The sequence below is a fragment of the Miscanthus floridulus genome, chromosome 1 (genome assembly GCF_019320115.1).
Source record: "Miscanthus floridulus cultivar M001 chromosome 1, ASM1932011v1, whole genome shotgun sequence".
NCBI classification, from domain to species: domain Eukaryota; kingdom Viridiplantae; phylum Streptophyta; class Magnoliopsida; order Poales; family Poaceae; genus Miscanthus; species Miscanthus floridulus.
Window position 1 is genome coordinate 17,579,143 of NC_089580.1, and position 16,984 is coordinate 17,596,126.

At 44.3% G+C, this 16,984-nt stretch overlaps 2 protein-coding genes across 3 annotated transcripts; both read right to left on the minus strand.

Annotated features, from left to right (window-relative positions):
- Positions 1–1,142: 1,142 nt before the first annotated feature.
- LOC136474653 (mitogen-activated protein kinase kinase 9-like) lies at positions 1,143–2,129 on the minus strand. Its single transcript, XM_066472219.1, has one exon. The coding sequence runs from the start codon at positions 2,127–2,129 to the stop codon at positions 1,143–1,145; it is 987 nt and encodes a 328-aa protein (XP_066328316.1).
- Positions 2,130–4,429: 2,300 nt separating this feature from the next.
- Positions 4,430–10,116, minus strand: LOC136474663 (exportin-2-like). 2 transcript variants are annotated; one of them, XR_010762991.1, is made up of 4 exons: positions 8,355–10,116; positions 6,139–7,444; positions 5,643–5,763; positions 4,430–4,995 (listed from the first exon to the last, which is right to left on the minus strand). XR_010762991.1 is itself a non-coding variant. In XM_066472227.1 (3 exons), exons 1-2 carry the CDS (start codon positions 9,995–9,997, stop codon positions 6,139–6,141), a joined length of 2,949 nt encoding a protein of 982 aa, XP_066328324.1. In that variant the 5' UTR covers positions 9,998–10,116; the 3' UTR covers positions 4,430–4,995. The 2 variants fall into 2 exon arrangements, 1 of the variants encoding a protein (XP_066328324.1); XM_066472227.1 differs by lacking the exon at positions 5,643–5,763.
- Positions 10,117–16,984: the final 6,868 nt, after the last annotated feature.

Genomic DNA, 16,984 nt, shown 5'->3' on the forward strand with positions numbered 1-16,984 from the left:
AAGATGAGGTTGGGATCGATTTAGGAGATCGGCTGGATTAATTTTTGCTATCCAATTGCCATTTTTTTTATTCTTCTTCTAGCCAGAGTAGGATCATTACAGCAAAGAATGTCCGTGCAGATTTCTAACTACATCTGACTATCAACCTTCAGTTTCGACAATATCTCGAGTGCTATTTGCAAGTGGTCGACAGTTGCTGATCTTGGTTAGTGTATAATTTGGACATTGCCTGAGGGTGATACCAAGTTGCTAAAATATTATATCAAGTAATAATTCCCAAAAGGATCATAGCATGTAAAGAAAAGGAATATGCCAAATGCCCAAATGTATATCATGGTCAAGCTGGGTTATGTTGTTATGCTACAATGTTTATAGCATCTTGGCAGAATGGAAAAAACTGAAGAAAAAAAAGTTGTATTAATAGTAAGCCTCTTTTCTTATTTCAGAACTTAATATGAAATTCTTTTTGTCATAGTGTAGCAGTCATCTAAATCAATATTAACTAAGACCATATCCGGAGGAACTTGTCCACCCGGATTTAAGTTATCGACTTAACACAGGTGCTCGTATTTTTTTAGATTTATTCTAGAATTTAACTATTCTTTCAGTAATAGACGATATGTCCATCAACGGCGAGGCTTTGTGGTGAGTCTAAGTGTATGTATATGAGTGTCAACGTATGTACTGTGTGATTTTTCACGAAAGAAATTAGGACAATATATGGATTAACATCTAGTTTAGTCAGATGTTTTTCGTAGTGGTGAGCTTGCGTGTATGTATGTGAGTGTTTATGTACGTGTGATTATATGTATTCTCTGCGGTATGGGGCACTCGTGCAAGTGGCTCCACATGTCAATGTGACAATTAATGTGGTTCTTGTCCTCGCATGAGGACCATGCAGGCAAACTTGATTCACAAATATCGTTAAACCATGTTAAAGCAATCCTTAATCGATCCCTTTATTTATTCACCGTCTTTGCTGAAGAATCTTGTCCTCGTTTTTTTTAATCTTCGTATTGTTTCATGTTAGTCCCTAATAGATTAGATTACTAAACTGTGTAAGAAAGAGCTATCCACATGTGTACAAATGTAACAATCCTACGGCTGTGTGATCAATCTAATGCCTCAGCAGCGCAGCCAGTTCAGGCTCCGGACACCAGTCGCCAGAGCGCGTCTTTGGAGGCCGCGACGTCTCTTCTGGCGACGAACGGGTGCGCAAGAAGCTGCGCCACAGACGCCCGCTTGGTGTAGTCCTTCTGCAGGCAAGCGGCGACGAACGCACGGAGCTCCGGCGACGCTGCGCCGTCTGGCAGCGACGGCAGCTCGCCGAAGCAGATGGCGCACATGAGCGCCGCCCAGCTGGGCTTCTGCCCGGCGGGGAGCAGCGGGTACCGTCCCATGAGGAGCTCCAAAACGGTGACCCCCAGGCTCCACACGTCGGCGGCGCAGGGGTCGGCGTGTCCGTGGCGCTCCGTGTCGAACCGCTCGGGGCTCATGTACGCGGCGGTGCCCTCGTAGGCTGCGCAGTGGTCGCCGGCGCGCGAGAGGACCTTCGCGATGCCGAAGTCGGCTATCTTGACCTCCCCGGCGGCGCTGACGAGGAGGTTCGCCGGCTTGACGTCGCGATGGACGACGCTGCGCGCGTGGAGATGCGCCAGTCCGGCCAACGCCTGCGCCGCGACCTCGGCGAGCGCGGCCTCCGGGAACGCCCCGCGCCGGGCCGCGACGGCGTCCAGCGAGCCGCCGTCCACGAGCTCGAGCAGGAGCGCGACGTCGCCGGGGGCCGCCGCGGGGAGCACGGAGTGGCACCGCACGACGTGCGGCGAGCTGTCGGCGCGCCGCAGGGCGTCCACCTCCGACGCTGCCCCGGGGTCGCCGCGGTGCAGCACCTTGAGCGCGTACAGCGCCGACGTCCGGCGGTGCGCGACCTTGTACACCGTGCCCCCGTTCCCGCGCCCCAGCACGGCGAGCCTGTCGAAGTCCGAGAGCCGGAACTCGCCGCTGGCTCGCGACGCGGACGTCGAGGCCGCCGCCGGCGGGTTGGGGTTGGGGTGCCGGAAGGCGCACGAGGGGACGTCGAGCGAGATGTGCAGCTGCGGAAGCCTCCTCTCTCTGAACGTCAGAGCCATTTGCACACTAACCACGAATAGCTTGAGATGGGAAACTGGGAAAGGGAGGATTTTTGGTAGAGGTGTGGCCTGCTTATATACTCAAATTTCCGATTAATTTAGCATTGGTGCTGATTGTGCTAGAGAGTGACAGGCAAGGACCGGTAATTTTCTGATTTGATTTCTTTTCATTTTTTACTTCAAGATTTTTACTTGGAAAGCGATGGCGAACTTTCGGCTTCGTGCAAGCATTGCATTGCAGGTAGGCGTTAAGAAAGTTCGAACAGGCATATCTCCAAACACCTTGGGCTCTCTAGCTTATCCTGTGAGATGGAGACAGCTGGTGTAACCTACGGCTCACAATCTTGACGGCTCCGCCGTCAGCGTAGAATAGCAATGTCATTTTAAACTGGGAGATCCGCCGAAAAGATCCCCTGGATTAGATAATCATTAACGATTACACGGTAAGTAATTAGCAATTCAGCACGCCTACACTTACATTTTTCATATGAAATTAATTACACTTTGGATTAGCTTGATGAAGCGAGAGGTGTTGTCCAGCCAGGCTGGTCCTAATTCAACAGAGGAGTCAACAAAGGCACTCCATCCGGGAATGAACGCGGCTTGATTTTTGTTAATGGCGCTGCATGCGCGGTGTGCCATCAGTCGCGACCTAGACGGCTAGACCTTCGTCTAATTTCCAATTCAAACAGCACAAAACGAGACCACTCCTGAGTTTCGCGTGACTAATATGGTTAATATTATTACTATATGAAAAGATAAAGAGATCAATTTGAGGGAAATGAAATATGTAACTTTTTTTTGAAACCATCAGTCACGTATACGTACACACCCTTGAACACGCCCATCAACGCTAAAAAAACATAGAGTAATAGACATCTAGCATTGAAAAAAAAGGTTAGCCAAAACACAAGCACTCGTGTTTAGTTGGAGACATAATAATGAAGTAAACATGTTCCACCGTAACATGGAACAGCAACGGAGAACTTTCGAATTTCAAGTTTGATGCAAGGAAACAACGCAATCAACTACGAAAACAGAAAAATAAGAGCATAAGAACGAACAATTGCAATCGAGCAATCCTTCCGGTCACAAGCAAATGTGGTTTTCAAATGTCGCAGTCTCTTTAAAATACACCTCTCCTCACAATTTGCGTCTTTTTTTTAGGGAACCACCTGATTTCATTAAGACCGTGAACTAGATAAATCACTGGTCGCCAAAACATTAAAACAATCTGGTAAGCTACCAGGATCAAAAACTACGACATCCTGATTTAGACTACCTGATGTAGCCAATTCATATGCTACTTTGTTACATTCGCGTGGGACATGTATTACTCTAGCTTCCGAAAAATCTTCGTTGAGGAGCTCCTTCAGTTCATGCACCAAAGCTCCCATGGACGACAGTCTGAAGCTAGATACTTGCAACGCCTGTTTTACCATCATAGCATCCATTTCAAATATCACTTTGTCAATGCCCAAGGACTGGGCGGCCTTCGCCCCTGAATACAAGGCCATCAGCTCGGGTCGCCAGGCTTCCATCACAATCTGCGTCTTGCTCAACTTGTCCGGTTACAAAATTTCGTCTCACGAAAAGCGAACCATCATTGGGGATCAACGTACATCTTTTGGGCTAAAATGAAGAGGATGCGTAACTGGGCCTTCGATGAGCTGCTTTGCATTCAGCCTTTTAAATGGGCCTTTAGCCTCCGCTGTTTGTAGTTGTTCAAATTATTAGAACACAAAATTTGTTTGGTTTAGCACTGATGATCAAAATTGCTTCAGACATCCTAAAAGGTTAAACGGAACGGATCTAAAACTATCGTTGCAATCAGATTTATGAACGGCCCACGTTGTCGCTGGTTATATTTTGGAGGAAAAAATTTATGTTCTGCATCTGAAACTGGCCGATCCAATTGGTTTGACTAGGTCAACGAGCCGATGGTTAACCAAATGAGATCAACGCCGACAACGCGGCCTGGATTTGCACGGTACATAATCGGCTAAAGGTAAACGGTAAACCCTTTAGAACACTGACCATAGCCTGTTCGGCAGCCTGTATCAACCCATGTACGTAACAAGCTTGCCCCAGGCCTGTTTAGATCGTCTCACCTAAATATTAGTTGTTGTGTTAAGACTTGTTTAGATCCATTAGCTCTAAAAATTATTGCTAGCTAATAGCTAAAGAAAACGGAACCTCAGCTAACTTTAACAGCTAATAGTTATCTCTAGGGGATCCAAACATAATAATACGCAGAAGCAACTGCATGATCGTAGATTTCAAATATACACTCGCGAAATTGAACAAAGATACGTTTGAGTATATACGGTTCCTTCGTCAAGTTTGGGCTTTTGGCCATGCATCTGCAGAATAGCAGTTCCCGAACCATGGAAGACAGGCAGGAAAAATTACAGCGTGTTCCAACAACCATTGATTCAGGGCTTTCAGGTACATCATCTGACCAGTACACCATTAGACTTTCCCCAAAAAAGGAACCTCAGCCTCGAAACTAAATCCTCAGCCAAACCAAATAGACAAATCCTCCACAAAGCTAATTTTTTTTTTCCTTACATGTTTTGGCATCCGCCCGTCCCACGACACAACCAACACCCTGCCAAGATTCAGTTTGAATTTGAAATTTTGAAATCAGCATGGTACCCAGCTGCTGGGAATGGCTGGTGGCTGGAATTGGCTGGCTGGGCTGGCTGGTCCAGCCCCAGCACCAGAAAATCTAATGGTGTACAGGCCTGCCGAACAGGCTGAAGGATGACACCAGAAAATCTTGACAGACAGACAGCTCCAAGAGACTCATCTTTCGACAAGACCCATTATAAAACAAGCAAATGCCTTCCAGTGCAATTGGCTCCTGAAATTTAGGGAGAACAAGGGTTAGAGTCCCCAAAATTAACAAGGGCATGTGACTCTCTTGGGTCACAAAAGACAAAATTACAAGTTTGCAGTGAATGTAGATTCTTTTCAAAAACCATTGGAATGTCAACATTTCTGAAGCAAATATGACACCTCCCACATTCCATACAAGCAAAAATATTAGTATTTATAGAATGAACAAGTAACCAACAAGATAGCACATTCAGGATCACTTCAACAGAATTTTGAGGTTCTAGCTGAAAATTTGACTTAGTACAACTCCAGAAGTTGATTTATTTGGGAACAAAGATAATACTTTCAGTTTCATGAGTCATACCATAATAATAACACTATAAGGTGAGGCGGCAGTGTGTTAACCACTCGGTATTTAGGAGTTATAACATCGCCCAAGACATCTTAAAAGAAACAAATTTAGTCATTAATTGTGTCTGTAGCAAGAATGACTATTAATGGGACAGCCATGTAGCTAAATCCTCCTCCAAACTAGAGAGTTGAGACCACTAAGTGCACACACAACACCCAATTTCCAACCAAATTTCGACAGTTAAAACTACCAAAGTACTCCATACCAATCACATTATAAATTTGGAAAGATGACCTAAGAACATGCAGTTTGAATATCACCTTTGAGTTCCCCCAAAAAAAAGAGGCACAAGATGTGCTACCATTGAAGTTTCTGGCTTGGAAAATGTGAATGACATTAACTGTAGTCATGAATTGCAAGCTGAGAAGAGATCCAAGAGACCTTCAATAGCCACTAGTGGTTAATATATGAACATTTTTTCAGTTTTCAAAATAATATCCAGATGTGCAAGGCTTTTCAATGATATAGTTGAAGCAACTAGATATGAAATTGTAAAAAGAACACAACAATTCATAGCAATGGCTAATCAATTGCATGTGACCATTAAGATGTTGTGAACACGAAGCTGGATGCCTAACTCACCACAGATGATAACTATGCTACTCAAATAGCCTCGCATACCATTCAGCAGTTTCTGTTGTTACTTTGTTAACAGGTATGTACATGATTTACAAAACTTCAGAACAAAATGGTAAAAGTATCAAACAGATGTTCCGTGTTTTAAGCTCATAAAGAATACCATTGAAATTTGTTTACCTAGACAATGTTGACATTGTAGGCTGCACAAAGTTGAAGAAGCACACTTTTGTTTGCTGGGTCTACATGCTGCTCAATGACAGGACCAAACCTCCCAGGAAACTGGACAGAAAGTGTGGCCAAGGATGTGACCACAAACTGTTTTGTATCATTTACTTCTTTCAAAAGGTCATCTTCACTCTTTCCAGCATATTGAAGCCGTACAAATGAGACAGAATAACTTGATGTCTTCTGAATATCCACTGCATCAGTACCATCATTTTGCTCTTGTTGCGCCCCATCTTGATTCGTTCTGGACAACAGTGAGACAATACTGTCAAGTAATTTACCCCACGACTGGGCTGCAGCAGCATCCAACAGCACCGCAGACTCACGAAGCAACTTTGTCGAAGCAACTGCTGTCAACTTAACTTCAAGAGCACCTTTGATCAATTTGAGGTTGGGAATCCAAAATCGCTGAAGGATTTGGGTGAAAAGATTTGGCTGAATTGCATCAACGGAACTGACAAGAACACTTGATCCATATTTGACCAGCACTAGTGACATGAAAACCACAAGAGAGTTCACAAATTTCACTGCCTGTCTAGTCTGTAGCCGAGTAAACAAAGCACTCCATATCTCACTTATATATGGGTTCAGAATGTCAAAACCAACATTTTCCACTATTGTGTTCAGCATGTAGAATGCAGAATCTTCCGTGCTGCTGCGTGAGAGGAGACTACGGGATATTGCCAAGATATTTGGAAGCCTGCCCTCTTGGTTTAGCTCATTTGGAATTTTCCTAAGGAATGCTCGCAGCAAGCGAACCAAGGCAGGAACACATGGTGGTCGGTCCCAAGTGGCATTACTGAGAAGGACACCAAATAGCTGCATGTAATTCTGCGAGAGAGGTGGCCGACTCAAATTGACGAGTTGTGCAAATATCTGAAAAGCATATGGCCAGAACTCTGAGATGTCCTCAACCAATATCCTCTGGAGCACTGGGAAGAGGCTGGCCTCAAAAGCAGAGAGTAGTGCTGGGTCCTGCTCACCAGTCCGGCCAATAACTGCTGCCAGAGCCTCAAACAAGTAGTGGTTGAAGTCAGGGTTCTTGGGGTTATTGCACACTTCCATGAGAATACCCACAAGTCGAGCAGTGATCTCATGAACAATTTGACCAGCTATATTAGCAATCCCAAGCACCCGCATCAGGCACTTCATCAGGTAGGGGTTCTCGTATGAATCAGGGAAACCTAGTGCTGTGGACAGGTTCTGAATGACCTGTGCGGCAAATGGATTGATATCAGCAGCAACATAACGTGGAGACCTGGAGTTGCAAAACAAAGCAGTCCATAGATTAGGCTAAAATGTAAGTCAGCATTTTTATTTCCTATTTATTTGCACAGTAACATAGCATGAAGTAAAACAGCAGCATATAAACGTAATACATCATCGAACAAGCTGCCTACAACCAGAATTAGTATAATTGCTTTGCATGTCATGAGAATATTAAGCACGTCTTTTGTTTAGAAGTAAAATACGTAAATCAGTCAGCTTGCATTAACCATTCAGTACTGCGAGCAAACATATTCTAGCAGTAAACCAACATTAGGAAGATTAACTTATCAACTTCTAGCAATAAGAAATTCAGTGTACCAAACATGGCATTACCATGTCAGAATGCAATGGAACTAAAGGGTGCGCATTAAGGTTCTTATTCTCAGCCCATAGTACTAACCGAAAGCTGATGCACCACTAGAGTACATGAACTGAAAAGGCAGAGTAGAATGTACGACTAACAAGAAAGGCAAACAAGGAGGGTTCTAGCTTGTCAATATCAGAAACTCAAAAGCATTGTTTTTGTCTACTCAACAAACTAATCCAGATTGGCAAGAGAAGAAGCAATCCAGCACTAAAGGAAACTAACTCATGCGGCACTAAGGAATATAGTCACCTGCTCCTCTGACCCTCTATTCTAGAACTGGAAAAAAAACACTGGCTCAAAAATCAAACAGATTCAATTGTAACTGATTGAGAATTGAATAAACGATCACTATAACAGCACAAGTTCAAGGTGTAAACCACTTATTCCTAATTCGTGTATGAAACTACTGTTGATAGGTTATGTGGTTCAACTCGAATTGCATCCCCTATGGAACCACTGGTAAATAAACAGCAAGAAAAGAGGTCATATATCACATGACAGCCGAAATGGGGGTTGTCAGCATTTTACGCACCTGGTCACTGTGGTCAACCCTGGTACCGGGACAGCATCCTTGATGATCAGCAGGTTCTCGATAAAAGTAGCAGCATATGAATGAACAACATTGGACTCATGTGTCAGAAACCTCACCACACTTGGTAGGAGTGCCAGTGCAGTGGCTTTGGGGATCTGATCCCTGAACTCCTTCAAGAACCTGAGCACAGTTGCCTTCAACATTGGCTCAGACTGCCAATCAGGGGCCTGGAGCTCAGGCACAATCACAGATGTAAAGAAGCTCTCCATGTCAACCACGGGTGTACCGCCACCTGTGGCACCAGGCTTCTGCATAAGAGCAATAAGAAGGTATATTGCAGCGTCCTTCTCCTTCCAGTTGTTTGCCCGATTAGCAACATATGCAGTCAACATCTGCTGGACCTGTGCTGACACAAGTGCAGCCACCTGCTCCCGGTAGTTCGCTGCAAGGCCTCGCAGCAGCCGGCACGCTGCCCGTCTGAGCGTATCTGCATCGCTACCCTCAGAGTCACGCCTAACATATTCCACCCAATTGCCCTCAAACAACTCCTCATCCTCATCCCGCAGGCGCAAATTAGGCACGACAACACTATCACATATCTGCTTCATTGCCTCAGGACTCCCAAATAAGGCATGGTGCACGCTCTCGGCAACTGTAGTCAAGAACCTTATTGCAGTAACGGCAAGCTGTGCACGGGATGGAGAAGCGGTCTGCGCCATGAGGAGCCCCCACACAGCTTCAACAAACTCCTTCAGGTACCCCCTAAACTCCTCCTCGTACTTCTCCATATAAAGCTGCAGGTTATCACAGACAGCAGCACGGAGCGCATCCGGGGCACCATCTGCCTCCACAGGCGGTGGGTAGGATGTGGTGAGGAAGGCTCGAAACTCTGTCATCCACTGGCGCATGTTATCCTCGAAGAACTCAGGCAGGTCGATGGAGTTAAGCGAGTAGAAGATCTCGCAGCAGAGGCGAAGGCAGTCAAACACGGGGCGGAGCTCGAGCGGGTTGGCCGTGGTGGCTGCGGCCTGAAGGCGGCGGGAGGCGAAGAGGAAGACCTCGAGGAGTGGGGCGGCAAAGATGTCAAGGCAGTACTTGAGGTCGAGGCGGAGGGCATTATTGTCGAATGCGTTGCGGAAGCGGGAGAAGAGCGACACGATGGCGGCGAGGAGAGAGTTGGTGGCGGCGATGTCCCCCGCGTTGACGGCCGTACCGAAGGAGGACACGATGGACGGGAGGAGCGACTCCCACTTGGCGGGGAAATCGGAGGCCGCGGCGGCGGCGAGGGCCTCGGAGAGCTGCGCCTGGATGAGGGGCGGGGCGGTGAGGAGGAGCTGGAGGAGGTGCGTCTTGATGATGGCGCAGTCGGAGGCGGGGAGGTGGTCGGCGGCGTCCGCGGCGTCGGCGTCGGGCTTGGGCCACCGGCTGCGGAGCAGGTTCTTGAACTGGACGGAGGCGGCGAGGCGAGCCTGGAGGTCGTGGCGCGGAGAGGCCGCGAGGGCGAGGATCGCCAGCGCGAAGCCCGGGGAAGAGGCGGCGGAGTCGATGCTCTTCTCGGCGGCGCGGCGCGCGGCGGCGTCGGGTGAGAGCGAGTGCGCGAACCAGCCCGCGAGGGCGTCGAGCGTCTCCGGCGCCACCTCCATTTAGCGCCGCCGCGGGCCGGCGATCTGGTTGGGAGAGGGAGATCGGGGTGGGTGCGGAGTAGGGTAGCGAGGTAGGGTTTTTGAAATCCACCTTGCGCTTTGCGTTGCGGCTTGCAGAGGAAGGGGAAGGCCGGAAGCGAGGCAGACAGACAGAGAGAAATAGGGGCGACGTGTGAAGGAAAGGGCAAAGGGAAGTGGTGGGTATGGGCCGAAGTATTGGGCCAATTATTCGCCGGCCTAGACTTTTTGGTTGGCAAAGTAGTACTAGGGCCGAAGGTGATTTCAGGCCGCCCCGGCCTTTTTTTTTATGATGCCAACTTGCCAAGAACAATTCATCAATCAACTACAGGAAAATGTTAAAATACATCCAGCAGGCCAGCATGAGATCAGAGGATAGCAATGGCCTGTTTGATGCGTAATTCCTCTTGCCATAAGCCAAAACAGGTGCAAGAATCAATTTAAGAAATACATGAAGCTTGTTTCTGTAACCATTGGAAGTCAAAATTGCTTCAAAGATCCTTAAACGTTGCAACTGTCGCCGCATCAAATTCATTTTTAACATCAAAATATCATTGTCTGATGCGTAAATAAAAGTGCATCGGGTTTGTAAAATTGTGTTGCATATATAGAGGTTTGTTTCTAAAATATGTCTGAAAGCATCTAGGTCTTTAGTTGGGTTTCAGTGATTAATGACAATACGATATTACTATGACTAACGTGTGTTTTGCAGATGTAATTAAGTTAGGTCATGATAATGACAATTAATTGGCCAATCATGATTGTCATGTCCCTATGGAAATTGTTTCGGTTTTCAAAGGATGGACGACAAGGTTAATGATGGACTAGTTATAAGTGTCGTTTGGTGTTGAAAAGACACTTAGAGTAGTTTAGGACTTTGTTTTTCTTTGGCCGTACTATTAAGGGGGTATGGACTAGTAGCTTGACCTATGTGAGTCTAGTGGGTTAGGTGTGGCGCACACTTGTCAAATCTAGCACTAGGCAACTCCAAAGTAGCCCTTAGATCAATTGAAGCAAACTTCATTACATATGATTGCGAGTTTAAAGTGAATGGAGGGTCAAATATTGACCGAACGTTGGTTCCAGTGTGATCGAACGCTGGCGTAGAGTCCGGTCAGTTCATTTGAGGTGAAGTCGTCTGGATGCGACCGGACACTGAGTGAAATGTGACCGGACGCTGGGTGCCAGAGTCCGATCAACTCTAATAAGGTTCTAGAGAGCGAGAATCCTGATCGGACGCGTCCGATCAGTGCTAACCGGACGCTGATCAGGTTCCGGCTACTGACCGGACGCTGAGCAGCAAAGTGACCGGACGTTGGGTGCCAGAGTTCGGTCAACATCAGTAAGGTTCCAAAGAGAAGTTTTTGTGACCGGACGTGTCCGGTCAGTGCTGACCGGACGCAGGTCAGAGTCCGGTCACAACTTAACGGCTCAGTGACGAGGAGAACTGACTGGAGCGTCCGATCACCTTGACCGGAGCGTCCGGTCACCCCGCAGAATGCTGACTCAGGCACATAACGATTCGTTTTGAATGGGGGTATAAATACTTTCTCTATTCATTCAAGGAAGTACTCTTGCCCATTTCAACAACTGAGAAACACCCTTAAGAATGCCAAGGAGAGTAAGATCCTAATGAGGTGATTGAGATTTGAGAATCCAAAAATAAGGCCTCATTAGCAAAAAGAGAGTAGCAAGTGTGCATCCACCCCTCTCATTAGGCTTGTTGTGGTCAAGTGAGAGTTCTTGCTTGTTACTCTTGGTGATCGCCATCACCTAGACAGCTTGGTGGTGATTAGGAGTTTGGTGATCATCCGGCGCAGCTTGTGGATGACCCAACTCAAGTTGTGAGCGGTTGTGGGTGATTCACCGCGATGGAGTGTCGAAGAATCAACCCGTAGAGAGCACTTGATCCTTGCGCGGATCAAGGGGGGCTACACCCTTACGCGGGTGCTCCAACGAGGACTAGCGGGGAGTGGCGACTCTCTGATACCTCGGTAAAACATCGCCGTGTTCCTTCTCCTCTCTTTACTTTAAGCATTTACATTTGAGCAATTCAATTCTTGTCTTTACATTCTTAAAATTGCAATGCTAGAGTAGGATTGGAACTTAGGGTGCTAAACTTTTATGCGGTAGATCAATAGAATCACTTTCTAGGCATAAGGGGTGAACTAGGCTAAGTGTAAGGTTTATTTATTGTAAAGAATTTTAGAATTAGCCTAATTCACTCCCCTCCTCTTGGGCATCTTGATCCTTTCAATTGGTATCAAAGCCTCGTGCTCACGCATTTAGGCTTAACCGCCTAGAGAAAGATGTCTCACGGGGATGGACCTCCTCCTATCTTTAAGGAAGATGATTTTTCTTATTGGAAAATCCACATGGAGACGTATTTAGAAGCTCTAGATGTTGGAATTCTTAGAGCCACCTCTCAAGGTTTCTCAAAACCTAGGGATCCCACGCACCTTCAAGGCGATGAAGTGAATTATAGAAAATAAAACGCAAAGGCTAGAAACACTATCTTTAGAGGCTTTTACAAAGATGTGTTTAACCAGGTGAGGAACCACAAGGATGCCTATACACTATGGTCGAACATTTATGCGCTCCATGAGAGAACAAAGAGTGAGCATAAGGAACGCTATCATCTCGTTATGAAAAAGCTTAATTCTTTTGAAATGCTTCCTAAAGAAAGTACAAATGAAATGTACTCACGCTTAAATATTCTTGTAGAGGAAGTCAATAGGCTTGAACTTACACAAATGCAACCATCTAATGTTGTAAGGAAGATCTTGAGTGTCCTCCCCATTGACAAATATGGGCATATTGTGACCGTGCTTCATCAAGGCAATCTTTCCACCGCTACACCAACTAAAATCTTAGGAAAGATCAACGCTCATGAGATGTATATGCACATCACACCATAAGATGGCTCATCCTCTAACAAGAAGAAAGACAAGGACTTAGCATTCAAGGCTAGGCAAGAGAAGGACAAAGAAAGAATTGAGTATGAAAGCTCAAGTGATGAAGAAATTGATGATGCAAGTCTTGCTCTCTTGGTGAGAAGAACTGCCAAGATGCTAAAGAAGCTCAACAAGAACAGTGTCAAGTTTGATAGCAAGAAAAAGTTCTTCACTAGCACTAGAAGGAAGCCAATCTCCGAGATGGATTGCTATAATTGTAGAGAACTTGGTCATCTAGCACATCAATGCCCCAAGCCTAAGAAAGATAAATACAAGAAGAAGAACAAGGGCAAGAAAGATGACTCAAGTGATGAAGATGAAGATGAAGATGAGAAGAAGAAAAACAAGCCATACAAGAAGAAGGATGGTAAGAAGAAGGACTTCCACAAGAAGAAAAATAGCAAGGCATACATCGTCGGTGATTGGCTCACGAATATTGATTCATCAAGTTGCTCATTCGATGATGATAGTGACAACGAGAAGGTGGCCGCCATTGTGATTGACTCTTCATCATCTTCACCGACACCACCACCTTTTTCCTCTACACACCTATGCCTTATGGCCAAGGATGAATGAAAAGTATCAAATAATGATGAAAGTAGTGGTGATAAAATGCTTGCAATGATGATAGTGATAGTGATGATGATGAATTTGAATCACCTTCATATGATGATCTTATTAAATTGCTAAATCAATACACTAAGATCATTATAAAGTCGAGAGCTAAGAATGAAAAACTAGAACTTAAGAATGATTCTCTTTTAGCTAAATGTGACATAGCGGAAAAGGCTAGTGTTGAGCTTAGAGAAGCAAATGATGCTATGTCATCCAAACTCAAGGGGCTCAAATCTTCTAAGAAAGAGCTTAAATATAAATATGATAAACTTGAAGGGATACATAATGAGCTCATCACTAGCTATAACATGCTAAAAGAAGAGTATACAAATCTTAAGATCAATCATAATAATCTTGTTATCTCCTAAGAGTTTTTATCCAATGAGCCACATGATGCTACTAACCATGTTGTTAAGATTGATATAGCTACATTATGTGATGACTTGATTATTGAGAGCATTGAGTAAGGTTTTAGTAGCAAATGCAAGCAAGTGGTTGAGTCCGATGACTATGATGAGTATGTCAAGATCAAGAATGAGAATGAGAAGCTAAAGAAAGATCTTGAGAAGCTATCAACCACCAATACCATTGTGTTAGAGAACCTTGATCATGATTATGATGTAGAGCTCAAGGAAGAGAATGAGAAATTCAAAGAAGAGAACAAGAAACTAAAGATGGGGAAAATCATGATGAGCTAAAAGAAGAGAACAAGAAGCTCAAGTTGGAGAAAAAACATCTCAAGATTGGTTTGAGCAAGTTCACAAGAGGCAAGTATCTTCAAAGTGAGTTACTCATGAACACCATCATGAAGATGGATAGAAGTGGAATTGGATATTTGGTAAATCAAGAGAATAAAGCTCAAGCTCAACACCAATAATACAAGTCAAAGCCAAAGCCAAAGAGATGTTTTGAGTGTGGACAAGAAGGTCACTTTGCCTATAAGTGTCAAACTCCACCACCACAACTCTTGCCCAAGCATGCTAGACCTTTTGCTTTCAATGCTCATTACATGCTTAGAAAGGATTCTAGTGATAAAATAAAAGTCATGTTCTTAGGACCTTGCAACAAGAATAGGCATAAGAAAATTTGGGTTACAAAGTCATTTGTTGAGAAAGTTAAGGGCCATCAACAAGTTTGGGTCCCTAAAGCTTGATCTCTTGTGTGTAGGTGAACTACAAGACCGGTGGAAGTCATTAGGTAATTGATAGTGATTGCACACAACATATGACCGATGATCCTCGTATGTTCACCTCCCTAGATGAAGAAGTAGATGGCCAAGAAAGAATTACATTTGGAGATAATTCAAAGGGCAAAGTCAAGGGATTAGGCAAAGTGGCAATATCAAATAATCATTTTGTCTTAAATGTGCTATATGTTGCTTCTTTGAGTTTCAACTTGCTATCCGTTGGATAATTGTGTGATCTTGACTTCCAATGCTTGTTTACCAAGAAGGAAGTGGTTGTATCTAAGAAACATGATGATAAAGTTATATTCAAGGGATTTAGATACAACAACCTATATCTAGTGGATTTCACCTCCGAAGATGCTAACTTGAAGGCATGTCTATTCACCAAAACATCACTTGGGTAGCTATAGCATAGAAGACCTGCTCATGTTGGGATAAGCTCACTCAAGAAGCTTATGAAGAATGAATTGATGAGAGGGTTGAAGTATGTGAAATTTGAGAAGGACAAGCTTTGTAGTGCATGTCAAGCCAGCAAGCAAGTTGCAAACACTCATCCTACAAAAGCTTTCATATCAACAACAAGAGTCCTAAAGCTCTTTCACATGGAGTTATTTGGACCAACAACATACAAGAGTTTAGAAGGAAATCTTTATTGCCTTGTGAATTGTGATTGTTGATGACTACTCAAGATATACATAGGTGTTCTTCCTTCATGACAAGACCGATGTTGCTTCATGCTTCAAGAAGTTTGCCAAGAGAGCACAAAATAAGTTTGAAGTAAAGCTCAAGAAGATTAGAAGTGACAATGGTAAAGAGTTTGACAACATAAACATTGAAGCCTATTGTGATGAAATTGGAATCAAGCATGAAGTCTCCGCAACCTACACTCCTCAACAAAATAGTGTAGTTGAGAGAAAGAACTGGACACTAATCACACTTGCAAGAACAATATTGTACAACACACCTGAAGCTCTATGGGCGGAAGCTATCAACACCACATATTATGCATCCAACCGCCTATTCCTTCAAAAGTTTCTTAGCAAGACACATTATGAGTTGCTCAATAGGAAGAAGCTGGACGTCTCTATGTTTAGGGTGTTTGGTTGCAAATATTATATCTATAAGAAGCGACAACACCTAGGGAAGTTTCAAAGACATTATGATATTGGTTTTCTTTTTGGTTACTCATTAAAGTCCAAAGCATATAGAGTATTTAATTATGCCACCGGCTTGGTTGAAGAAATATATGATGTGGAATTTGATGAATCTAACGGCTCTTAAGGAGCATATGAGAATCTTGATGATGTAGGTGATGAACCATTGAGGGAGGCTATAAAGAACATTCTAGTTAGAGACATCAAGCCTAAAGATAATGATGATGTATAAGTGATTGATCCATCTTCTTCATCAAATATGTCACAAGATGGTGATGAAGACAGGAGAGTAGAAAATGAAGATACTTATATCTCTCATGATCAAATGGTGGCATAAGCACAAGATATTGATGCTCCATAACCTCCCCCTTAAGTGGTTGATAGAAAAAATTCACCTCTACTACAAGCTCATCAACAAGATCACATTATAGGGAGTCTATCAAAGGGTGTAATGACTCGATCTCAAAAGCTTTCTTCTTTTATTGAACATCACTCTTTTGTCTCATGTGTTGAACCTAAGAATGTAGAAGAAGCACTTCAAGATTCTGATTGGATAAATGCCATACATGAAGAGTTGAACAACTTCACCCGCAATGAAGTTTGGACTCTTGAAGAGCGACCACAAGGTGCAAGAGTCATTGGAATAAAGTGGGTGTTCCGCAACACGTAAGATGATCAAGACATTGTTGTGAGGAACAAGGCAAGACTAGTTACAAAGGGGTTCTCTCAAGTTGAAGGGTTGGATTTTAGAGAGACCTTTGCACCCATTGTAAGACTTGAAGCCATTCGTATCCTCCTTGCATATGCATCGCATCATAAAATGAAACTATATCAAATGGATGTTAAAAGTGCATTTTTAAGTGGCTTCATAAATGAACTAGTCTATGTTGATCAACCTCTCGGATTTGAAGACCCTAGATATCATAATCATGTTTATAGGTTGTTCAAGGTGCTATATGGGCTTAAGCAAGCCCCAAGAGCATGGTATGAACGCCTTTGAGATTTTCTTATTGAGAAGGGCTTCACCATTGGAAAGGTCGACACCACGCTATTCACCAAG